The 25,876-nt window shown below is 46.0% G+C and overlaps 1 protein-coding gene and 1 long non-coding RNA gene across 15 annotated transcripts in view; both read right to left on the bottom strand.

The window, feature by feature from the left end:
• Positions 1 to 5,079, bottom strand: part of LOC147006819 (CCR4-NOT transcription complex subunit 9-like) — a 53,370-nt gene extending 48,291 nt beyond the window's left edge. For 5 of the 14 annotated variants that reach the window (XR_015054591.1, XR_015054592.1, XM_085867813.1 and 2 more), the window contains exons 1-2: positions 4,882 to 5,077; positions 2,095 to 2,274 (exon numbers count right to left, since the gene is read on the bottom strand). Coding sequence is in view for 12 of the 14 variants with exons in the window: in XM_085867813.1 (XP_085723939.1) it covers positions 2,095 to 2,274; positions 4,882 to 4,938 (237 nt within the window). In the remaining 2 variants the exon portion in view is untranslated. Of the gene's footprint in view, positions 1 to 2,094; positions 2,275 to 4,389; positions 4,512 to 4,634; positions 4,782 to 4,881 lie in introns of those variants that run through there. The other 9 variants (XM_085867806.1, XM_085867807.1, XM_085867805.1 and 6 more) reach the window with 5 other exon arrangements.
• Positions 5,080 to 14,283: 9,204 nt separating this feature from the next.
• Positions 14,284 to 25,876, bottom strand: part of LOC147006818 (uncharacterized) — a 51,560-nt gene continuing 39,967 nt past the window's right edge. The window contains exon 3 of the long non-coding RNA XR_015054589.1: positions 14,284 to 24,125. This is a non-coding gene — a long non-coding RNA (uncharacterized LOC147006818). The remainder of the gene's footprint in view (positions 24,126 to 25,876) is intronic.

Raw genomic sequence — 25,876 nt, 5'->3', positions numbered from 1 at the left:
TCGGACCCGAGCTCCTTGGCCTGCTCCCACAATTCTCCTCAGCCGACTGCAGAAACCACCTCGACGCCTTCGCCTCCCGACTCCACTCCGCTCTCCAACCCGACTTGACTGCCAAAACTCTCTGCCCTTCCAAACTGACTCTGCCCCCATTCGCCTTGCGCTCGGCGCTTTATAGGCCGGCAGGCGAAAACAGTATGCAAATTCCCGGATCAGGATCACCTCGGCGGCGGAGCCACGCTCGCCGATTGGACGGAGGAAAAGGGGCGTGAATCTCCCCTGATCCTAGAATTGACATTTCTCGATTCCACACAGACGCGCCTGGAGGCGGGGCCAAGCCGCCCCACGCTTGCTAATTGGACGGATCAGAAGTGGGCGTGGAGCATTCCTGATCCGAATTTTCCCTCGGAAAGGCTGCAATTTTCACTCGCGGCTCGGTGCGTTTCGCTGAACGAGCCCAGGACAGCCCGACGCTCATTGTTCACAGGTGGTGTGGGAATGGCCGTAGAAGGAGAGAGGTGAGGGTGGTGGAGGGTTTTGTTGGTGGTTTGATGGTTATGGCGGTTGATTCAAAATAAAGATAGAACAGAAAAACGCCTAACTCAAAGCGTCGCAGCCCGAATGAATCACATAAATTCCCTCTAAACAACAGGTTTGGGGCTAACTACACATGTACTTAGAGTTACCTCACCTCCGGGCCCTGAATGGTGGTTTGCGAATTTCCACAGCCGTAACAATATATATATATATATATATATATATATATATATATATATATATATATATATATATATATATATATATATATATATATATATATATATATATATATACATATACATACATAACATTTATATAAATGTAATTGCCACTGAAGAGTTGTGTTCTGATTGAATCAGATAAATGTAAGGGTCATCGAACACCACGTGGTACTGCAGTCCAAGAACGACTTGCTCTTCAATGTCGATTGGTTGTGGTGCGAAATGTAAATTTTGAAAAACTTATCCACCACGAAGAACTCATTTGGGACAGCTGAACTTCATTATATCTCACCTGCTTCGAAACTGTCAAGCTCGCTTGCTCGTGGCGTTGAACAAAACGGATATTTATAAAAATAAAAAAAAGAATAAATAATTAAGCCAGCAACATTTGAATGCAGGACCTGCATTGACACAACAGGTGTGTGAGTTTTACAGGTCAAACACCATTGAGTGTGAGGACAAAGTATGTAAGTGAAACGTATTTTGTATTCTCGTCTGCACGACAGACAATATGACTGTCCGTAAGGGGCGGGAAATGGGCCACAAGTTGTTTCGCGGACTCCCATTCGGTGGTTGAGTTGAGGGGTTTTTATTGTTGTTAATTAATTATTATTGCTTGCTTCATTGTATTTCCCTGACCGTAACCATTATTGTGTTTTATACACCTGGTCTCGGTGGTGGATCTTGGTCGACGTGGTTCTCATTTGTGATAAAGGAAAGGCCCGTTGAGGGATAAATTCTCTGCGGATCTTCAGAACGCATGTCAGACCCGCCCTTGGCTCGCTCGGCCTGATTGTCATTGAGACGCATGATGTCTAGTCGCGTAACGCATGGCCGGTCTGATGCCTCCAATGTGAACGGTATCTCGCGTCATTGGACGCGTGATCCGGCAAGGTCTTCAAAACGGTCGACCGTTACGTTCGCGTTGAGACGACTCGCCGGATTCGAACCAGGCAACTGGGACGACCAAGCCCATAATTAGTGTTGCGTAATCGGCCAATTTTAAAATCATAATATTAGTGTTATGGCTGGTGATTATTTGGACAAGTTGTCTTTGTTTATTGCTTTCTGAGTAAAACAATTGAGCGGAAGCTCAGAGGGGAGTGAAGTGTGAAATGATTTCACCTGATTTCATTGGAATTATTTGACGTCGAAGTTACGAGTGTGCAAGAGAACTTTTGACTGTCGGCTCAGGCAAAACAAGTTTAATGGTTGGGGGGTGAGGGGGGCAAGGAGAGGGGGCAACGATGAGTGGGCTGGGGGATATGTAAGGCATGGAGGGAAGACCTTAGAGCAAAAAACCAAAACATGAGTGATGTAATAAGACATGCTGTACTTCGAGTAAAGCTGCTGCAGTGCCGAACGAGTGCCACAGCATGGGTGCGAGGTCAGGAACCGACTCCTGCTTCTTGCAAAGTTCCAGCAGCGCGTTCTCCCGGGTCTGAAGGCTCGATATCTCATTGATCCACGTGTAGATCTTCTTCAGCTCTCTTCGTTCAATTGCACTTGCATTCGGCTATGAGGGTACAAGGGGGGAAATAAATAAATAAATAAATAAATGTATACAAGTCCTCATCAAGGACAACCACAACTTGAAAAAAAATGGGACGTGTGCATTTTACATGAAAATAAACAAATAAATAATTCAAGGTGGTATGCAAGTCGTGGAGAAGGTGAAATCGATGTAAACTGGAGAGTTCCGAGAACACTTCACCCCGTGCAGTCTTGAGAAAAATGGCGTGGGAAGGGTCTTTCAAACTCTTGTTGTGCATGTTGCACCAAACAAACAGTGCTCGGCACAAACATTTGTCTGACTGATGAATCTCACTCTGCCCTCAGGGCATGAGACTGTGAACACTGAATCGCAGTTACTCTACCCTCAGGGCAATATCACAGTCGCTCTGCCCTCAGGGCATGAGTGCTGGATATCACAGTCGCTCTGCCCTCAGGGCATGTGTTGAATATCACAGTCACTCTGTCCTCATTAACCCTTCGGGCGATCGGATTACCTTCACCGCACGGAACTGTGTCCATTCTGACATGCACGTTCGTGGCACGAGGTGGGGCGCTTTTCCCGTGTGCGGTGTGGGTGCGGCACATCTCGCAGGCAGGGCACACGAGGACTGTGCAGCCTCCTGTCGCGGCCTTGGGCGCGTGAAGGGAGAGGGCGGAGTCTGCACTGATACAGTCCCGTATGAAGGGAGGGGGCGGAGTCTGCACTGATACAGTCCCGTGTGAAGGGAGGGGGCGGAGTCTGCACTGATACAGTCCCATATGAAAGGAGGGGGCGGAGTCTGCACTGATACAGTCCCGTGTGATGGGAGGGGGCGGAGTCTGCACTGATCCAGTCCCGTGTGAAGGGAGGGGGCGGAGTCTGCACTGATACAGTCCCGTGTGAAGGGAGGGGGCGGAGTCTGCACTGATACAGTCCCGTGTGAAGGGAGGGGGGGGGTCTGCACTGATACAGTCCCATATGAAATCAGGGGGCGGAGTCTGCACTGATACAGTCCCGTGTGAAGGGAGGGGGCGGAGTCTGCACTGATCCAGTCCCGTGTGAAGGGAGGGGGCGGAGTCTGCACTGATACAGTCCCGTGTGAAGGGAGGGGGCGGAGTCTGCACTGATCCAGTCCCGTGTGAAGGGAGGGGGCGGGGTCTGCACTGATACAGTCCCATATGAAAGGAGGGGGCGGAGTCTGCACTGATCCAGTCCCGTGTGAAGGGAGGGGGCGGAGTCTGCACTGACAGTCCCATATGAAGGGAGGGGGCGGAGTCTGCACTGATACAGTCCCACATGAAAGGAGGGGGCGGAGTCTGCACTGATACAGTCCCGTGTGAAGGGAGGGGGCGGAGTCTGCACTGACACAGTCCCGTGTGAAGGGAGGGGCGGAGTCTGCACTGATACAGTCCCATATGAAAGGAGGGGCGGAGTCTGCACTGATACAGTCCCGCGTGAAGGGAGGGGGCGGAGTCTGCACTGATACAGTCCCGTATGAAGGGAGGGGGCGGAGTCTGCACTGATACAGTCCCATATGAAAGGAGGGGGCGGAGTCTGCACTGATACAGTCCCGTGTGAAGGGAGGGGGCGGAGTCTGCACTGATCCAGTCCCGTGTGAAGGGAGGGGGCGGAGTCTGCACTGATCCAGTCCCGTGTGAAGGGAGGGGGCGGGGTCTGCACTGATACAGTGAAGCGGCGGTACCTCGCTATTATTTTATTTTCATCAACACAACACATAGGACGGCCGGCTTAACGCCCCTCCGAAGGTGAGCGCATTCCAATGACAAATCACAAGAGCAGTAGTTTCATCGTCAGGTCGGGAATCGAACCCACGTGACCACCGAAAGGGATTGTTCAAAAGAAAAATGGACAGCAGTGTCACGTTTGAAGCGAAATGACTGCAACCGGTTCAACCTCGTCCGAAATGGTGGACAGACGTGCACACCACAAGGGTGAACCGTCATGTCGGTGTGAATAATTACATTTTACCGCTTTCTAAAGGATCGGGGGATTGAGACACGTTTGTCGAGCAGACATCAGGTTGTCCGATCTCAGATAATAAAAAAAATCACAAGAATACAAGATACAAATCGGGTCAGAGAGACATCGACACGAGGCCCGAGCGGTTGAACGCACCGGACGATCCCATTGGTCGGATTCAAACAAAGCGATCGCTGATTGGTCGAGCACTCAAACTGGGACGTCATCTCGGCTTTTCCCGCCATTTCCTCACAGTAAATTCCATGAAGTCCGACTTCCTGTCGCAGAAGCCAAACGGTACATTATTCTTCACGAGAAGCGATACTTTATGAAAAAAAAAACAAAACATTCAAAATCCCCGTCAAGTCAAACTTCCAGAGCACACTCGGTGGGGCGCACACCTCCACCACGTGATGCCTGATCCAGCAGAACATGTCGGGCCCAACACGTGATCACAAACCGATTCGGATCTTCACCAAAATCGAATCAACTCGTCCTTGTTACACACCAAACCTGTCCAACAAGTTTCGTCCGAATCCGTCCACAACCTTTTGAGATATCGCACACACAAACAGAACAGAAAGAGGTGAAAACATCACCTCCTTCACCTTCGGTGGTCGAGGTAACGAGAGACCACCCCCAACGTACCTCGTTCAAACGTTGTGACGATTTAGGCGGGATTTTCGGGAGATGAGGGGAACGCATTGCGGAGAGACAAATGTTGCCAAGGAGCACAGCGCCGGCAACGACGACCGATCGCGAAAAGAAAATGGCGCGAAATGAAGAACGTGCCTCAAGACGTGAAGTCCCGCGCAGTAACACCCCGCCGTGTATCCCTCCGCGAAGCACTACTTCTCAGCAGACAGGAACTAGACGCTCACGTGGTTTGTACGTCACGTGCTTGTTACTTCACGTGATGTTCCTGTAAATAAATACATTTTACCTTCGATCTGAGCTTTTCTTTCATTGAGCAGTTTTCGCTCCTCGTAGTTTCACTTTCTCTTCGCGGATGGATTCCACCGGCGCTCACAGAATTCAAACGGTGAAGCGGTTCAAGTCGGTGTCTCTGGCGGTGGAAAAGCTTTTTCTTGATTTCGGATTTAATTTTATTTATCAACAAATTAGAGACGTTTGCGGTATAAAGGAATTTTTTTATTTGTGAATAATTAATAATTAGTGAATAAAAGCGTGACACGTGACGCTTCATGGGGTTTGTGCACCGACGTGAGTTCGGGTATCGGCACCACGAGGGAGAACGACAAGACCACTCGGTGGAGTTCACGTCGTGTGTCCCACTGATTGGCTGGATCTGGATTCGGACCTGAACCCAAATGTCGAATCGGTTTATTATTGTTCTTGACCCACAACTCATCCACCATGTTTCGTCTGAATGTGTCCACAACGTTTTGAGACATCCTGCTCACAGACAGACAGACAGACAGGAGTGAAAACGTCCACCTTCGGCGTCTGAGGTAAAAAATGAAACGAGTTCCCTCACAAGGAACTTCGACGCACGACGAGGCCATTTTGTCCCACCACAGCCTGCACGATGATGACCAACCTACGGTTGTTTGTCCGTGCTCTACACTTTTAAAAGCTGTGAACGTCAAGCAAGGAAGCAGCACGGGACATTTTTAAAGTCTTTGGTTTGACTCGGCTGTGGGGTTCAAACCACCGACGCCCTCGCCTCGTGAAGCTCTCGACGAACGGTGTTTGTGCTGATTTTGCTTCCAGAGTCAGTTCGGAACTCGGTAGTGAGTGTTGCAAACGACGACGGACGATTTCTCCGCGCGACGTGCTTCAGCGCTCCCGTTCCGTGAGCTTGTGTGGCCCACCACATCGCGGCTGAGCTGTTGTTGCTCTGAGACGTTTCCACGTCACAATAACAGCGCTTACAGTTGACCGGGGCAGCTCCAGCGGAACAGAAATGTGACGAACTGACTTGTTGGAAAGGTGGCATCCGATGACGGAGCCACGTTGAAAGTCACCGAGCTCTTCAGCTCGGCCCATTCTCCCGCCGATGATTGTCTGTGGAGATTGCACGGCTGTGTGCTTCATTGTATACACCTGTCAGCAATGAAATAGCCGAATCCACCAATTAGAAGGGGTGCCCACATACCTTTGGCCACGTGGTGTCTATGAATGAAAGTAAATATGGAGGGAGAACCATCCCCATGCTCGTCTACCATGATGAAACCATCTGTTTGAACACGGACAAAGGCTTCGACCCTGGGAAAACACTTTCTAACAGCTTATTGGAGACACGTCGACATAATGACTCGGAATTCAAAGAAAATGAGCTTCGATTTGCCAACCAATCGATGACACCCGTCCTGTGAGCTCCATGCTCCATCTGGACCTCTCACTTTGGGAAACTCTGCAAAAGCTATCACATGAGGTCCAAGAATGGTGCTCCTGGTCTCGACCGTTTCATCTAATCAATGGTCAAGCACATGGATGATTAGGGGGGTGATGCTCGTGTTCCATGAACTGTTCAACAAGGTCTGGTCTTTGGGAAATCTTCCCTGGATTGGAAACTTTTCCGTTTTCATTGCTGTTCCTGAAGTCGGAAAAGATCCCACAACCCCCATGCTCCCACCAACTGATTGCTGTCGTTTCTGTTGTTGGTAAATCAATGGACAAGGTGGTTTATGAACGTCTCATTTTTTTTTTCCTGGAAAAGAACAACCTGCTGTACCTGCAAGAGTGGGTTTAGGTCCACAAGGCCTATGAGATGGTCTGGAAAGGTCTTCTTTATCAGATACCAGCCAATGCCAGGGTCTGCCAATGAAAGCATCTTGAGGAGGTCATTCGACCAGTAAGAGGTCTGAAGACTCAATAGTTCGAACGTGCGATGGTTTGTTCTCGCAGGTGAGATGTTTGAACAACAATGTCGCACCGTCTTGTTGGAGTCCTGCTGCCTTGTTGTTGTTTTCTTACCTGCATTACCTGCCCTGGTTGACTTCTCACCCTTCTCTCCAGGGCTTCAAGGAAGCGGTACACCCTCGTGTCATCCCCCATTGTGACCCAACAACTTTATTACCTGTCCACAACCGAAACTTTATTACCGAACCTGTCCACAAAATTTCATCCGAATCCGTCCACATCTTTTTTGAGACATCCTGTACACAAACAAACAAACAAACAAACAGAAAGGAGTGAAAACAAGACCTTCTTCAGCTTCAGTGGCGGAGCTCGTCACGTTTGTCCAACTCGCTCAGTTGGTGTAGCATGGGACTTTTAATCCTCGGGTCGTGGGTTCGAGCCCCACGTTGGGCGAAATTTAATTTTTGGTCTTTTTTGTTTTCTCTGCTTGGTTGACGTGTGGTGGTCTATCAACAGCCAACTTCACGGTGCACTGCCTCGTAGAACAGCATGAGCCGACCCAGCCGAGGTCGATGCTCGAATGAAGGCCGACTCCAAAGAGTTCAACATCGAGCGAACGCTGCAGGTTCTGGCATCGTCATGAGAGACGACGCAGGCGATGTGTGGCTCTTTGACGGGTTGAGCGTCTCGACCAGATCTATCTAATGGTGGTCTCCATGCTCTACTCCAAAGGTGTGCGACGAGATGATGAAACGCTGTCAGGTCTGGGTTCGATTTCTGATCCGACACTAAATTCAGGGATTTGCATCTCTCTGGTATGCATCACAAAGCTGCGGGGTAGCATCATTGGCTGAGGGTGCGGCTATACCTCTCATGGGATTCCCTCTGTCGGTGAGGGGAGGAATTCGTTCAGGGTGTCGGCGATAGCTCGCCTCCACTTCCTGAAGCACACGGTGCGATCTTTACCGTCCACCAACTAATGCCGGCAAACGTTGACGCACATTTTAACATCGATCCGAGGGACGGGAGACACATTGATGGATCACCCGGCCTGTGAAAGAGCAGGTGGCAGTTTATAGCTGGGTTGGAGTTCCAACTCAGACTACACAGCGTCGAGGTTAGTGTGAGTACCGCTCGGCTATCCCTACCAGCTTCGTCTCCCCGTCGCTTCACTGATGGCCTTAATCAAACGGCAGCACGCTCTACTCCACACACACACACACACACATTGCGCGTCCGTCTGTAAGTGTCAATGAGGATGTAAAATGGAGTAAAACTCGCGAAAAAGGATCTTTTATAACACGTAGTTGTTGTAGCTGTGAAGGTTGTTGTTTGTGCGCTCATTTTGTGTCCTTCTCTGTTGCTTCGAGAAGTATTACTATGTTAAATCTTGTGTGCTCCCCTCACGTCTGTCTCAAATTTCCAGTGTGAAGTTTCCTGACACGAATTTTCTTTGTTCCAAGTGAACCGATTGTTCGCTTTCCCACGGTTCCATTTATATAATTGCACGACATCAGGAGCTCTTCAGAATGAGGCACGACGCGTGCGCGCACAGAAGGGTGCGTCTCCTGTTCGTAAGAGATCATTCGACAGGAATCAAACCCAAGACCAGATGGCTCAGAGGGGTAACCGCTATCGTTATGTTTTTAGCTCACCTGGGCTTTGGTCAGGTGTGAGCGTATGCGATCAATCAGTGTCGGTTGGTGAGTGAGTGAGTGTCGTATTGTGACGTCATAATGTGGTGTCATTCCTGACGTGTTTGTTTATTGAGATTTCATCCCTCGATGTTCTTGCAAATTAGTTTCTCTCTTTGTTGCCTCTTCTGATAACTTGGTACTTGGTTAGTAATTTGAGTGTCGGACTTCAGTCCCATTTGTTTTTTTTTTTTTTTCTGGACTCGGAACCTCTTTAAGTCCCTTTTTAAGACTTTGATCGAGTCCAATCCAATAATACTTCTTCAAGATTACAATATCTCAATTCAGAAATGTGAAAGGAGTTAGAAATGAGTGAATTTTGCATAACTTGAACAATGCAAGCATAGCGAGCAAGGCCAGATAGTGAACCAAAGAGACGGTGCCAGGATACGAGTAGCCATAGGGGAGGAAGCATGCCGCTGTCCCAAACCAGCCAGAGCCTATAGAGTCCAAGAGTGCCGTCCAACGATGGTAACGAGCGATTGGTGAGCACGTATCTTTGTCACCAACTCCCCACTCCGTTCCGTCTGATGGTTATGGACCAATCACAACGTCCCCATCAGTACCAGCTGTGTCTCAGCTCCCACCATTCACCCCCCGCCCCCGAAGCCAATTCATCTTTGGCCACAGAGGTTGCTCCGTCCCTCTGTCCGGGCACAACAGACCAATCACCAACTCAAGAATTGAACCAATCATGAACCGAGAAAAGTCGAAGGCCCACATCCTCTGCTTTGATGGACAGTCCTCTCCCCCTCCCTCCTCTCTTTCGGCAGTAGGTAGTTGTATGTAACACTCTCCACACTAATCCGGCCTTGTCCAGTTCACAGAAAGGAGCAAAAGGAATGAAAAACCGAACACATAACTATTCTAAATAGACAACCAGAAGTATCAGCTACTGGAAGAGTAATGAAAAACCAGGTGTCATGCACCGTTTGGTCAGGTATTTGGACACAGAAAGGGTTAACTTATTTATTTTGAGTGGAAAGGTAAACCTGCTGAGGTTTATAAGATGAATGCAAACCCCACCACTGGCCAACCATATAAGTCGAAAAGCATCATGGTAACCATGGTAGTGAAAACACAGGTACCTTTCTTCTCGACTCGACACAAAAAACAAAGGTGGGGGTCACGGGAGGTCGAGCAAAATCATGGGTACACCGAGGCGATTCGTCCGTGTGAATCCCAGGCGATTCGCCTCGATGTGGCTGCACCCTTGCTGAAGAGTCACCAGGGTTTCACACCACGATCGAGTCACCTGCGAATCAAATCCCAGGTATGTCACCTGGGACTCACCTGCGAATGACTTATTTCCCTTGGATATCAGCGTGTGCTCAACGTTGAGTTGGACAATGTTCCACTCCACAAGCGAATGGCCGGTGCTTTGCCCAAAGCCAAGATTCCCAAGGGATGTTCACACACTTATCACACCTTTGAGTCAGGAAGAGTTTCTGCATGGAATGAGATGTTTTTGAAAAGATGTCTGTTTTTTGAAACAATTAAAAAGAAGAATATTTCATTATTTTTTTTCGAACTTGATGACGATGTCTTCACGTTTCAGATCCAGATGGAGGAACCGCATGGATTGGACTTTGGCTGATTGGTGAGTGACACCAAACTTAGTACAAACAAGTATACTGCTTGAGGTTGATGCAGAGTTTGAGATAACACAAGCTGATTTAACTTTTAGTTTTTTTTAAACATTTATTACATTCTGCCCCAGTATTTAAAGAACAGCGTCTGTGGTCCGAAACAAACGAGTCTCGATAGTCTGTGTGCACCTGCTTCTTCGTGTCCTCGAGAGCAAGCCGTTGAAACGCCTCCAACTCATGTTCATCCGGTTCAACGAATCAGGGGAGGGATGCTTTATGACGTTTCATAGCTGCCATGGTGTTTGTTATCCGCACGTTTTTTTTGAAAGAAAAATAAATTAGGGGATATTTTAATTGGTTCCGTCCGTCCGACTGTCACCTATCTCCTAAACAGGTGAGCAGAGATTCATCAAACTTGGTAGTTATGATCGACACGTGGTTAGAAGGTGCAGAGCAGTATCGTTTTGGCCCCTCCCCCTGGAGTGGGGTCAAAAGGTCAAATCCCAAAGAATGCAATTACAGGCAATTATTTTTTTAAAGAAACTTTGTACATGCAATCAACACTGGAGGACACGTGACATATGTCACGATTTTTTGGGATTTGACCCCCGGTTCATCCCCCAGGAGATGGGACTTCATGTCACGGGGTCAAAACAGAAGATTTTTTTTTCAACTCAAATTATGATGTTGGGTCCTTCCTGGTGGAACCTTCTGCCATCTTTCAACTTTGCTTGAGGTGGGAAGCGTGGGGACTTGCGACGGCGCGTCATCGACTTCGGTTCACTTTCAATTTGCAAATGGCGTATGACTTGGCGAGATGCTTCGATCTCCGAAATACTGCGGAACCTGTTACGTGTCAGTTGTGGATTAAATCAGTTGAAATGTTTGTTTGTTGCGTGCCTCCAGATTATTTTCAGCGCTCTTTAAATTCTTGCTGAATGAGCGAATCATTTCCATTGTATGTACGATTGAATACACTGACATTGTATACCAGTGTGAGAACATGTGTCCATGACTCAACGACTATTGTTGGATCACATCTCAGACAGGTAGGTAGTCTCTCGGTGTTCCACCGCTCCTTTCGGGATCTTGCACCCTCTGCTCTTTCCATGCTCTGTCCCCCTCTCCCTGCCATATGAAGATCTTGCAGGGTGCCCACGGTCCACCTGCGACCTCCTTTTTGTGAAACTCCAAAAATCCAGAATCACTGCTTACCTCCACTCATTCTTTCCTCTTTTTGTCCACATGTCGAACCAACCTCCACACTATTCGATCTCATTTTTCCCTCCAGGTCTTCAAGACAGTTGTTCACCACCATCTCAGATCACCCCCCATCCAAAACCATGATCTTTTCTACACCCATCAACCCCCTCTCCTCCATAAGCTCACCTCCTTCCAAAGTTTTTCCTTCTTGAGAGAGTTTGCTTATGCATCCTTGTTTTCCACCTGTGTGTCCTCCCCGATCCTCTTTCTTCACCCTATCCCTTATTTCTCCAAGCCTCTCTAGTTTGTCCCTCAAACCTGCTCTTGGTGTGCTTCCTTTTGTTCTGGTACATCATGATCTGGCCTCTGTTCGAGCTCCTCCATGAGCCTCGACTTTGCATACTCCACAGTGATCAATATGACCCTTTACAGAGCGTTTGGGCCTCCGAAGTGGTTCCTTTTCTTGGCAAGGGTCATGCTGCTTCATTTGCCATCATCTTCCCAGTACAGCAGCAATTTGTAATTTCTTCAGGGTGTCGGCGATAACTCGCCCGCTCTTCATGAAGGACACCGTGACATCTTGAACGTCCTCCAATTAATGCTAGCAGAAGGGACACCCAGCTTAGCGTCCATTCGAGGGATGGCCAGTATTTTACCACCTATATGCTGTCCTTGTTCATCATGGAAAAATAAGTTGTAAAGGACATTATTACAGGTACGTGATTTCTTGCCCAAGCTTTTGCTGTTTACTGTGACATTGAGGAATATATTTTTGAATAATTTTGAAATTTGGGGGAAATTATCAATCAAGCTGAAACCTCAAAATTCTTACATTATGAACACCAATGGACGGTTCCTCAACGAGCATCTGGAGAAAACCTGAATCTTCAAAGACATTTCACGTGGGACTTGAGTTCCAGTCAGCAGCATCACATTGTGAACGTGTGGGCACATCCGACAAGCTGGCACACCATCACAGGAAGAAAGTGAAGTTTAGTAACAATGGCAAACCTGTCAAGCCACTGCAGTGGAATTTATTTTCTCTGATCGAATAAACTCCTTAGGTTCGGAATTCAGAACATTTATTTCTCGGAAAAGCAAAAAAAAAAAAAAATATATATATATATATATATATATATATATATATATATATATATATATATATATATATATATATATATGTATAAATCAAATCCCGACAGAAGTCTTACAGCTATAAACTTGAATGATCCTTGTCCCAGGAAAAACTTCAAAAGAACTCCGATATATCCACACATAATCCATATTTACACATTTTGAAGTGATAAGTTGTGAACGTATTTCATCAGAAATGTTTGTACAAATTTGTTTCAACATCTTTGTCATTACAACAAATGTTTTTCTCAAACCTCACTATGATTTTACAAAACGTTCATTGTTATGCAAGGATTAAACAAAGCATCTCCACAAAGGCATGCTTGTACAATCAACACTCTAAACCTTTTTTTATCTATCTATAATTCCAGTAATGTGTGTGTGTGTGTGTGTGTGTGTGTGTGTGTGTGTGTGTGTGTGTGTGTGTGTGTGTGTGTGTGTGTGTGTGTGTGTGTGTGTGTGTGTGTGTGACCGCTGTTTCTCGACAACCTCTGGTCCGATCAAATTGAAACTTGCCAGGTATATTGCTGGGGACCTGAGGATGTGCCTTTTCAAGGTTTGATATTAATCGGACAAGTGCTTCCCAAGTTATGGCCATTTATTTACCAAACCAATGGCAAGACACGTTGTTGCGTGTGCATGGCCGATGGGGAAGGGAAGCACAGCCGCGTTCCCCATTACGGGTTACAACGTACGGGTTTCCGGAGAGTGATGACTTCGTGTATTCTAATAATTTCTCGATTTCTTATGCGCATTTATAGATAAACACAATGGCCCAAGTTATGATCGTTTTCCTATTAGACGGTGTATAAATTTCGGTAACATCAGAGTGCTGGTATGCTCCGAACCAGGAAGTAAATTATTTTTTTGCATGTTTTTTTTTTCGTGTATTCTAATAATTTCTCGATTTCTTATGCGCATTTATAGATAAATACAATGCCCCAAGTTATGATCGTTTTCATATTAGACGGTGCATAAATTTGGGGAACATCAGAGTTCGCTGGTATGCTCCGAAGCAGGAAGTAAATTATTTTTTGCACGTTTTTTTTCTCCTCTTTCCTCTTCTCTTTGTGTTTTTCCTTGCGATGACATTGAGAAAAGGCAAAATACGTTGGCGCTAATTGAATAATTGCCCATTAAGAATAAATTGCGAATAATCGTAACTGCCATATGCGAACTTCCGGACAGTGAGGACTTCACTTCCGGAGAGTGACGATTACTGTATTCTTTCTCGATTTCTGTACTTTCTCGATTTTATTAAACACAATGCCCCAATCCAATCGTCGTTTACGAGAGCGAAGGAACGGCCTGTGTGGTTGTTGTTTCTGGCACGCGGTTTGAAAGTTGTTTTTTTTTGCATGTACGGCCACGCACGTACGGGCACGTGAGAGCGAAGGAACGGCTGTGTGGTTGTTTCTGGCATGCGGTTTGAAAGTTTTTTGTTTTGTTTTGTTTGCACCTACGGGCACACACCTACGGGCACGCACCACGGGCATGCACTAATATTTTTTAAAGCAGATTATTAGAGGCTTGTATTAACATAAAAAAACATTTATAATTACATAGATAAATGTCAAATGGTAAGAAAAGGTTGAGACGTGTAGTTTGGGAGATCTCGATGTAATGCACGAAGCTTGGTACTAGATGTCACCCTTGCAAGACACAATTTTAGTCATTAATCAATCAACACAGTACAATAAAAACCATTATTTTAAGGACACATTGTCCCTTCAATACACTGTCCATTCAAAAATCAAATAATTAAAAGCTTCATGGAGAAGATATGATCGATTCATGTGAATGAATCTAAATTCCTGTAATGAATTCTAATCAACTTTAAAGGAATATACTTCTTATAATTTGTTGTTGTGACTGCAAAGTGTATAATTATTGGTGTATATAAACTTAAAGTATATATTTATTTGCCTTTAATACAGCTCGGTTATGCGCTTGTCTTATAAAACATCACACATACACATTTTGGTGACTTATGAAACACAACCCATGTTTACTTAGCTCAGTTTATCTGATGAGCCAAAGAGTTTTGCAAGGCTTTTACTGTGGCTCTGAGTGTCAACAAGTTGTTATATTTTTTAAAGAAACATTTAGCTTCGAAGGTCAATAAATTCTCAGAACAAAGCATATTTAATGTGCTACCATTAACGAAGATCCAAAAGTTGGATTTCACTTTTACAATTTCCTCCTCTTGTCCTATAAAGGACAATATCACATTTTAAAATTTGGAAATCTTCAATTCAAATTGATATTAGGATCAATTTCTCTGTCATCAAGAGCATACGCCATCCTTATGGGGGGAATTGAGACGAGTCAGCCTTTACCAGGTGTTTCCTGGGAGCAGGGTCGTGACATGACTATACCTCATAGGCCGCCTCTCCGTTGAGATCTCGCCCGTCACTGGTAGTTTAGTCAGTCGTGGCGTACCCTTTGATGAAAGATGAAGACAGGCAGTCAATACAAGACCACCAGTGTGGATAGACCGCTCTTTGCTCTAAGGACTGTAACTATCAATCCTCCCAGGAAGTGTCATGCCCTGATTCCAGAAAAGATGTCCAATAACCCCAACTTGGGTTATACAAGATCATGGGCCTCCAATTTCATAATTATCATCATTATTAAGAATTGTTTGAATGTCGGATTTAAACGGCATAAGTTTACAACTAAAATTAAATTTTTTACTCAATTTTGAATGTAATTTACATGGGGAATAGAAGCAGGATGAATGTACTCAAAGAGCACAGAGCCGATTAATTAGAAGCACATTAAATGTAGCACATGTCTGAAGTGTAAAAGGGAAAGCAATATTTTTTTTATATTTTTTTCAGAATTCCTTAATTTCAATCACAAATTGGTCACGCCATTTTCAGCTTTCTCTTTGTCCTCATACAAATCTTCTATCTCAATCTGGTGAAATCCCTCAAAGGTTTCTTCTATTGTTTCCTGGGTCATTCCAACCCCTTCAGGTTCTGTAACCATCAGCTGGGTCACATCTTTCATCCTGCATTTTGTTAATAATAGTGACAAGCACTTCAGTCTTACCAGTGCCATAAAAAGCGAAGGGAATCATGAGAAATCTTTGAACAACTGAAATAGACCTTTTCTGTGTATTTTGTAGCACGAAAGGTGATTGGTTAGAAATACGGATTTGAGGTATTACATATCCTACATAATAAGACCCTGCCCATCCAAATGGTAACCATGGATATTCCTGTGTCCACATATGAAGTCGGTATTATTTAAGGCTGGCTGGGGTTTGGTGAGGTTATCTACCCTGATATCTGTCCTTACCCTGGTGCTCAGTCCTTTAATTGCAACCCTTTCTTAAAGATGTTCAGCATAATGTTTACATGTTGAGCAACCGAAGTAACGTCCATTGACTTTCCGACAAACTCGACAAACCATCCCTATTTCTCTTTCAAAAAAAAAATTTTTTTTTGCCTTTCAAAATGTGGTGGGAAAACAATCGATTCTTCCATATTTGGTTATTGAACTGAATGTAAGGATAGTACCATTCCTTATAATCAGTACACCTGTATCCCCCTCTTTTCGATTTATCATTTATCTCTGCCTTTTTTCCTTAATTACCCCTTGTGTTTTCTTTACTCTACTCAAAGTTGGGCTACTCTGTCTACAATCCACATATGTCTTCCCCTTGCAGTGGGACTGCCAAGAGGGGCAACCCATGCTTGGATGAGTGAGGAAGTTGTGAACAAACCCAACAATTACTCTTGTTCATACTATCAGCATGCTGTAAAGATATTGCGAAGAAAGTGTTCAGTGGATATTTACTCACGTGTTTGTACAATGGTATACTTCATCTTATCCGTGATTGCAGGTGTTTAACGTGTTGGTGGTGTGTGCTATGGTTAGTGTTACTCCCATTTTTAGCAAGGACCAGCAGATACCTGTCTACGACGGGTATGGGGGACAGGACGGATCACAATACTCGGTTACCGTAGTTTCTTTGGATGTTTTGCGCCGCATTCAACAGCTCAGTTCATGGTGGTGGCGTGTCTGGGTGCCCATGGTAGCGTTTGAGACCGGTCGCTTTAGATTGTTGGCCTTGACACATAGTGCCGGATGAGTAACACAAACAATTTGACATATTCATCGTTTCTATATTACCTCCATCAACAGATTAACAACATGGAAGGATAAAAGTGATAAATGCTGAGTTGAAAAAACATCCTGAACTCAAGAACTTAGTTAAGCAATGCACGTCGTCTGGGACCCGGCCGTCGGTTTTCCGCCGAACGCTGCTGATTGTGACGGCATCGATTCCCTATTTGAAAATTCTATCTATATTCGATTTTTTTGAATCCGCTATCACCTGCGTAAATACATGGAACACATAATGTAAAGATTTCGGAAGTATGAACAGAATATGTTCAGAGAAAAGTGTGTTTCAAGTTCCAGGCTTACGCCCATTATATTATGATGATGCAAGCTTCTTTGCTTGGGAAGTTGACATTTATACAAGGTCGACTTAAATCAGCTGGTGGCACAGCACCTTTAGCCCCATCAAGTTGATTATCACAAAAACAATGAAGGTACATGAGAGGGTTATCATAAGCCATGAAAGAGTGCAGGAACAGTTCAAGTCTTTTTGATTTGGCCATCCACAACGCTGGCTCTCTTGCAGTGGCTGGAGTGGATCCATGTTGGTCGACCCTCGCATTTCACTGCAGTGTGTGTTGTCAGTAGCACCAGGTAGAGTCCAATCCACCTTGGCTGGAATGCTTTTTTTACGTTCATGGGCTTGATATCGACGAAGTCTCTCGAGACGAAGCTATGGCACTCACTGGAACCTGGTTCAGGTCATGATTCTTTTACCTGTGAACGAAATGCTTTCACAACACATGTTAATGCAACACAGAATGCAAGCACAGTATCATCCATCTGATGTATATCAATTTGCTTCATTGTTAAGGAGGCTGAGGATGGCACTCTCGTTGGTCTACCCATCAAGATTTAATGTGGGGAAAGACCTGTTCTGCTGATAGGTGTTGATCGCATCACCATTACTGCTAATGGTATTGCATCCGGCCATATAATGTTAGTTTGTTCACAAATCTTGGTTAACTCATTTTTCAGGATACCATTGTCTTTCGACAGTTCCTGCAGATTGTGGGTGATATGGACAATGGAAATGTTGTTTTATTTGCAACTTCTTGCACAACCTTTTCACGACCTGCTCTGTGAAATGTGTCTCTTGATCGCTTGAGATATTGCTTGGTAATCCAAATATGTATATTGCAATGGTCCACGCTAGGAAGGGGCACGATGGAGGCAATTTTTATAGTTAGGCAAATACAGGAATAATATCTGGGGAAGAAAAAACAACTGCACTGATATATTTGTGGATTTGGAGAAGGCGTTTGATAGGGTTCCTCAGGAAGTGGTGCAATGGTCCATGAGGAAGTTACATGTGGAGGATTGGTTAGTTGGGGTAGTCATGGCAATATATGATGACCCAAAAACCTCTGTGAGGGAAAATGGAGTGCAGAGTGAGGATTTTAAAGTGAAAGTGGGTGTTCATCAGGGGTCAGTCTTGAGCCCAATCCTGTTTATCATGGTTCTTGAGGCTATACCACAGGAATTTAGAGGAGGCTCACCTTGGGAACTCCTGTATGCTGATAACCGAGTGCTGACAGCCGACAGTGTGGAAGAGGTAATGGGCAAATATGCAGTACGGAAGGAGGATATGGAGGCCAGACGACTGAAAGTGAATACAGGGAAAACGAAAGTACCGTCGTGGTGTGGGAGAAGGAAGTGTGGAAAAAAGAGGAAGGTGGCCCTGTGCTATCTGTATAAAATGTGTAGGTAGCAATCCAATATTGTGTAAATCCTGCAACTGTGCAGAAGGTGCAGAAGAGGTGTAGTGTATATTAACACTCTGTCATCGATTTATCCAAACCTCTCTCTCCCACTTTCAATCCGTTTTCTACCATTTTCTTTGCTTCCACCCGAGCTCAAGTCGTGGAACCTTCCTGGATGAAACGAGCACGACAACTCGTTCGGTGCTTCATGAAGGTTTTCAGCATCATAACACCTGTCCTTTATCAGCTCAGACACCATTTATTCTTTAAATGAAGACTGAAATACCCACCACATTTTGCTGAATGAAAGATGGCCATCTTTAACAATGACTGGCAGTGCTGTAATGACCACAGGAAGTGGGCTATTTGCTGAAAACAGACTTGCCACTGGATGTTTCTTCCAGAACAAAACTGGCAGAATGAAGAATGAGGAATCAAACGATTTCCTTCATAAGATGGGGCTTTGGCTGCTCCGCACCTTGATGCAAGCATTACTGGTCCTCTGCTGCCTTGTTCTGATATTAGCATTTGCACGATTCATCGGCTTCCTTCGTAAGGCATAATCACTGGATTGACCAGACGACATTTGAAGCAAATTTTAAGTGAAATGCTAATTTGATCATCTTTTTTTGCGTGAGCATGTGCAGGAATGCCAGAGTGGATCAAGGATCTGTGTTGAATTTCAGCTTCCTGGTGCATCATTTTTGTATTTTGCGATTTCAACATGGTCTGGATTGTGCTGGAGATCCTCCAATGGCACTTTGTTTTGCTCCTTTGCTGCCAATATCGACCATTTTTATCTTGCCAAAACGAAGTTTTTGCAAGATATGTTAGTTAGCTTGTATGTTTTTTTTTGATGTATTGTATTGATGAAAGTATTGATGAAGTTTGTGACTCTGGAGCCAGCGACTCAGATAGTGACTGAAGGATTACATGGATGTGTTTAAATGGAGATTTCATTTCATTTAATTTACAACTGTAAAAACATTGCCACAGTCAAAATATAAGAGATGTTAATATTGTTGCGGATTCGCGCCCGCCGGCGTGTGAACGGCCACGTAACTCGAATCGCGGCACGTCGCCCACCGGACGGACAATCCCGTCGTGACCCTCTCGGACTAACGCCGGGAACTAGTCACGGGTGGACCTTTCGGCCTCACCACGATCGTGCCAATCGGCCCCCCGCGTGGGATAGGGTTGCTCGCCAAATTCGACCTACCTAAGTACCCACACAGAGGGTAGACCGGGCGATCGCACCTCGCCGCAGGTCGACTTCGGACACGGGCCACTTTAAGCGACCCGTTCCGTACTATCGGGATAACCGAGCGGTGTTATCGTCGGCCTCGACGGTTCGATTAATTATCGGGCGTTTTAGCCCACGACCAACCCTTTACGTGAAGTAAGATGGAGATTCAATAGAGGAAAAGACGAAGCGAAGCGGGAAAACAGTTCAACATGAAGCACATTTATTTCACGATGAACGGAAAGCACACATATACAATTACACCAAAAGCAAATGTAAAAGAAGAAGAAACACAATATTACACAAAAAGCAAATGCAACAATGCAGATCTAACCGACTACCGAGCACACGGCAACACTTATACAGTTTTACTTCACAGACGGCGCCGACAACACATATACCCAAAGCAAAAGAAAAGGACCACCCTCAAGGATGAGGGGGGTAGGCGGGCCTGGGGCCGAGACCGCGTCGGGCCTACCCGTCTGGTGATGAGCCGCGAAATGGCGCTGGCGCCCCGACTCCGCGGGCCTCGCTGGGACTGCCTGGTATGGGGTGGGGACGCACTATCCCCTTCTCGCACTATCTCAGCGCGGGGGGAAACAGGAGGGGGTTGTTGATGCTCGGGGGGAAGGAGGATATCTCCCTGTCTTGGGTCCCGCGACGAGCGTCTCCACCACGACCTCGGTCGCGCCGCCGGCCTCTCCCTCCGCAGCTCCCCGACTCCGACACAAGCACCCCCTCGACCGCCTTCGCCGCCGCCACCTCTCCACAGCTCCGTCCCCTTCACTCTGACTACTACCACTTCTTCCCAGCTCCACCGACAACTCCTAACTGCGAACGTGGTCGTTTATATCCCCCGTGGCCTCGCTCCTTCACCTTTGACCCTTTACCTCCGACCCTTCACCTCTAACTGGCTCCCCATTGGACCGAGGAAAAGTGGGCGTGAATGCTTTTTGATCCATGAATTTGCATATAGCGACCACACTCCAACGTACCTGGAGGCGGGGCCAAATCGCCCCACGCTCACCGATAGGACGGAACAGAAGTGGGCGTGAGTCGTTTTTGATCCGTTTTCTTCGGAAAGGCTGGCGCTTTTGCTCCCCTGCTCGGTGCGCGCCCTGCACGAGTCCAGTATCGGTGCCCACAAGCGGCGCGGAAATGGCGGCCTTGCGATGGTTGCGAGAGCGAGATGTGACGGTAAAGGTCGTGGCTGTTGGCGTTGTTGTTGTTGTGAAGCAGCGTTGTGGCTGGTGGTTGTTGTGTGATGGCTGTTGAGACGTGGTTGGTGGTGGTAGTAATGGCGGCTGGTCCAAAATAAAGATAGTAAAGAAAAACGGCTATCCTGAAGGGTCGCAGCCCGCATGAATGACATTTATTCCCTCTAAACAACGGGTTTAGGCCTAACTACACATATACTTACAGAGATATCTCACCTAAGGGACCTGAATGGTGGTTTGCGAATTTCGTCAACCACAACAATATTATTTTATTATGACTGTCTTTGATAAAAGACAGTTTGGACAGTACATCAAACTTTGGTCAATGCAAATTACAAGAATACTTACCGGGAAAGCGTCAATTGCCGGGAATTCAGATAATTCATGTTTTATTTCATTTTTCCATTGAAACGCTGTTGCTCTACAGACAAAATGAAGGAATGTTGATATTCTTTCATCATATTACTGTTCTAGATAAAGTACAGGAGGGACATACAAAAGAATGGTATAACCTACCTGAACAGTGTAAAAGTTGAGAAATTGATATTATGTACACATCATGTTCTGAAAATAAAGACAATGATTGCATCCTTCTCTTCTTGTCTCAATTTGTTGTGCACTCCCACATATAAACAAACATTTACTTGCATGAAAAGATTCACTGCCAATAATATTATGAGAAGAAAATTGATTTTTTTACTATTTTCCAGATGTTACTCGACGACAATCTTGGATTTGGCCCCCGAAAAGTTATATTTCATATTTTGTGACTTAACCCTGAAATATAACAATCTGGAATGGTAATATATGACATCCTTGACCTTCAAAACATATATTTTGACCCAAAAATCATAAAAATCGGATATGTAGAACCAAAGATATGCAATTTTTGATATACTGGAAGTGACATGGCGGACATTTTGAATTTTCGCATCTGGCCGAGTTCGCCCACATTTTCACGAGGTTCACCCCAGCTCATTTCAATCAGCACCCTCAAATTGACTAAAATCAACCTTCAAACCTTGGTCCCGGAAAAACGGTCACGGGACCCTATTGTGGGAACTCTACGACGAAGAAGGATAATCGAAGGCATTAAAGTAAAACATCTACCTGCCATTTTAACATTTGTAGATTTCCAAAAAGCCTTCGACAGCATCCACCGAGGTAAAATGCTCCAAATTCTCCCAGCTTACGGCATTCCGCAGTTCTTAGTCAATGCCATTGGCATCATGGAAATGACACCATAGCACGTGTTCAGAGCCCTGACGGCGACACTGACTTCTTTGCCATTCTTGCAGGCGTCCTTCAGGGGGATACTCCAGCACCATTCCTGTATATCATCATGCTCGATTATGCGATGCGCAAAGCAACTAGAGATCATGAGCAACTCGGATTTACTCTGCAGCAACGCCGAAGCAAGAGGTATCCTGCGGTAACCATCACAGATACTGATGACATCGCGTTACTTTCTGATACCTTCCAGGATGCACAAAAACTCCTGAATAGGGTCGAATCTGCTGCCAAAGAGTCAAAAACTCCTGCATAACGAGACTTTTAAGAGCCGCCCTGAATGTTTCCTATCGACAGCACCTGACAAATAGTGAGCTGTGTGGTACACGACCACAGGTATCACAGACATTACTGCACAGGCGTCTTAGGTTCAGCGGACATTGCTGGAGAAGCCGGGAGGAAACTGTCCATAGCGCTATCCTATGGGAACCATTGCACGGTCACAGAACACGAGGAAGACCGGCCCTAACCTACATCGATACTCGAGAGCGCGATTCGGGTATTGGCAGGCGGGAGTTGCCAGGCTGTATGGAGAGAAGGGATCTGTGGAGAAGAGTTGTTGCTAATGCCCGATCAGATGATGATGATACCATAAATATTTATCATGTTTGTGTTTTTCAAGGCTTACGTTATATTGTTCAAAAGTTTGTGTTGATTAATCCTCGCTGTACAGCATGTTTTTTTTAATGTTTAAACATTGATTTTGTTGAAAGTACCAATAAATCGATAGGCTTAATTTTATTGACCGTTTACATTTTTATTCCCGTGGTTAGGTGGGTAGGGGCCCCAGTGCATTGCTTAGCCCAGGGCCAACAATGCTGTTAAGACGACCCTATTCAGCATCTCTGCGACAATACCAGTGCTGGTCACCGCTTTACCATTCTTCATTTCATCGATGGCTTTCTTCACCCATTCATTCGATATCTCAGGGGTCGTGGGCCCCACACCGGCTCTACTGCCTCCAGAATATCCCCGTTCCAAGGGAACTCCTCATCAAGCAGGTGCTCATCGTAACTCCTCCAAGCATTTCTAATCTTCCCATAGTCGACCGGTACATTTCCCATATTATGCTTCACCCATTGTTCTCCTATGAGATCCTTATTTTGACCGATCATTTGCTTTGCTATCCTAAATGTCTCCCCTCTACTATCTGCGTTATTCAACACATCTGAAAGTAAATGTTGATACTATTGTTAAAATACGCTTATCAAACAACAGCTTTAGGACTATCGCTCTTGCATTTACCCTCCGAACCTGCAACACCTTCTCCACCAACTTCTCAGCCACCATAATCCCAACACCACCAGTTCCAGAGTCACAACCTTACCTATCCAAAATAATTTATACCTTTCATTTCTACCTGTGACCATTCTTGCAGCATCTCCCCTCCACCTTGTTTCTTGCACACAACGTACATCCACTCTTCTGCGGATCAAAGTTTCTGCAATCTCACCAGCTCTACCACTCATTGTACCAACATTCAGACCAGCAACTCCAACACCTGTCTTGTCAGGCAGAGTGGGTGCTTTATGCATGACAGGTTTGCTCCCACCTGTAATTTGTACAGCCAGAGATTTCAACGAAGAGGAAAGTGAGGGAACCTGAGTATAAAAGCCACCCTCCATGGTATATGCCACAGCAATCCCAGACTCAAGTTCGCTTACACGACCTGATGCTGTAACACCAGTAGTCCAGTGGCCTCGTGGTTGACCCACCCCAGCCCGCCGCTTCAGGGACACCCATCCATGCGCGACACGGCACGAAAGCAGACGGGGTATTATTCGCCTGCTGATAGAGCCGCCTCCCAGTATGTTACGACTGGGTTCGGGCTCCTGCACGATCAAGCAGTAAATGCCAACCTGTTAACACACACACACACACACACACACACACACACACACACACACACACACACACACACACACACACACACACACACACACACCCTGTACCCTCTGGACGATGCATCGACACTGCCCAGCCTCACCACAGTAACTAACCCAGATGGGGAAGCACACAACTCAGGTCCTCATTTCGCCAAAAGGCATACTTGAGGCATGTTTTTGTGACCGTATGCCCTTCCTGACGCACAGTATCAGCTGTGGACCTAGCCTTTGTATAAAGAGACATACCCTACAAGGCAGCAGGGGGGATTTGTAATCAGAGTTTCCTCCTCTGCTGAACTGCCTACCAAGGTTAAAGAGCTCCACCTGCCCGAGTTGGATTGGTGAGTGCAAAAGCATGTCCTCACATCTGAAAAGCATCCACACGCCACATTATTATAACGACACATTGTCCCTTCAATATATTTAATGTGCCACCATTAAGAGAAATCAAAAATTTGGATTTCACTTTTACACCACTCTGCTCGGAGGCCGGAAGGTTGCAAGCTGATGTGAAAAGGCGAACAAAGTATTTGTACGAGGACCGGTCCACCAGCTCAAATCTCCGTCTCATCAAAGTCCCTCGTGGAACATCAGTGTCGGCAACCCCATTCGAAGCTGCAGCAACAGCTGCTGCCAAAATAAGTTGATGTTTCTCCTTCAGTGAAGAGCTTGACTTGCCAGTATGAGTCAAACAGACACGAGCCAATGAGGGATGTTCCCCTCGCTGTCCCGGTTGAGATTTGAGTTTTTCACGAAATATTTTTCCATTTAATTTTACTCTCTGCGCCGTCCACTGGGGGCAGGTGAACGAGAGTAAACGATAAAGCACAAAAACCTGGGAAGGGATACGAGAGGTGTACTCCAACTTCACAATAACTCTTGTGTGCTCATGCCACAACCTTGACCCATTACCCTGCCCTTCAACAGAATGTTTCAGGTGCGAAGGAATCCCGAGGTCAGTTTAAATTAGTTTCTAATTTCGACTCGCACGTGGTCGGATCGTGGCGAGACGAATGCAGGTCGTCCCATGGTCCGAGATACGCTCCACGAACGCTGAACAGATCGAAACGCGAGGAAAATTCGCGAGATGTTGAGTTTCAGCAGGAAAATACGAATACCCCCCGGGGCTGACACGATCGGGGTTCAATCCACACGGCAAGGGTGAAGAAAATACAGATACCCCGGGCTGATACGCGCACCGCGTTAAAAGCGGATGTTCCACAATGACAGTGATCCAAAATGGCGGAAGGAAAACGCAGAATGCTGTAGCGCCGGTTGCGGAATAAAATGCAGTGCACGAGAAGTTGTTCGGTCCACGCGAGAAACTAGCGGGTGGTGAGGGAGAACTCCGACAATAGTACCGGGGTAGGGGGAAAGACAAACTGTGAATAACTGGTGGCTGATTAAAGCCACGGTCCATGTTGTGTGGCTAAAGAACCGTCACGAGAGCACGGATTCGCCTTCTTCAACAAAATTGCTTGAGGGACGTGAAAAAATACTGGGAGTTGATTGGATGTTGCTGGTTTTTAAACCACGCCCAATTATCTGAACGGATGTGGAAAGCATTCGCGTGAAAGTAGGAGCTGCAAGGCCTTCCTTCGTCCTCCCCACGCCTACCGCCCACGTGATGACGAACTGATGTTACGACGTCCGTCATCCGCACAGCACGTGATCTCATGTAATGTACCATTAGAGCAATAGGGCTAGACGCCACACACCGAAGA

This window comes from Eptatretus burgeri, unplaced genomic scaffold (assembly GCF_056783735.1).
Source record: "Eptatretus burgeri isolate ZD-2024b unplaced genomic scaffold, Ebu_testis_v1 Ebu_testis_scaffold_3153, whole genome shotgun sequence".
Taxonomy (NCBI): domain Eukaryota; kingdom Metazoa; phylum Chordata; class Myxini; order Myxiniformes; family Myxinidae; genus Eptatretus; species Eptatretus burgeri.
The sequence above is the reverse complement of the archived record's forward strand: the minus strand, read 5'-3'. Positions and strand labels throughout refer to the sequence as shown.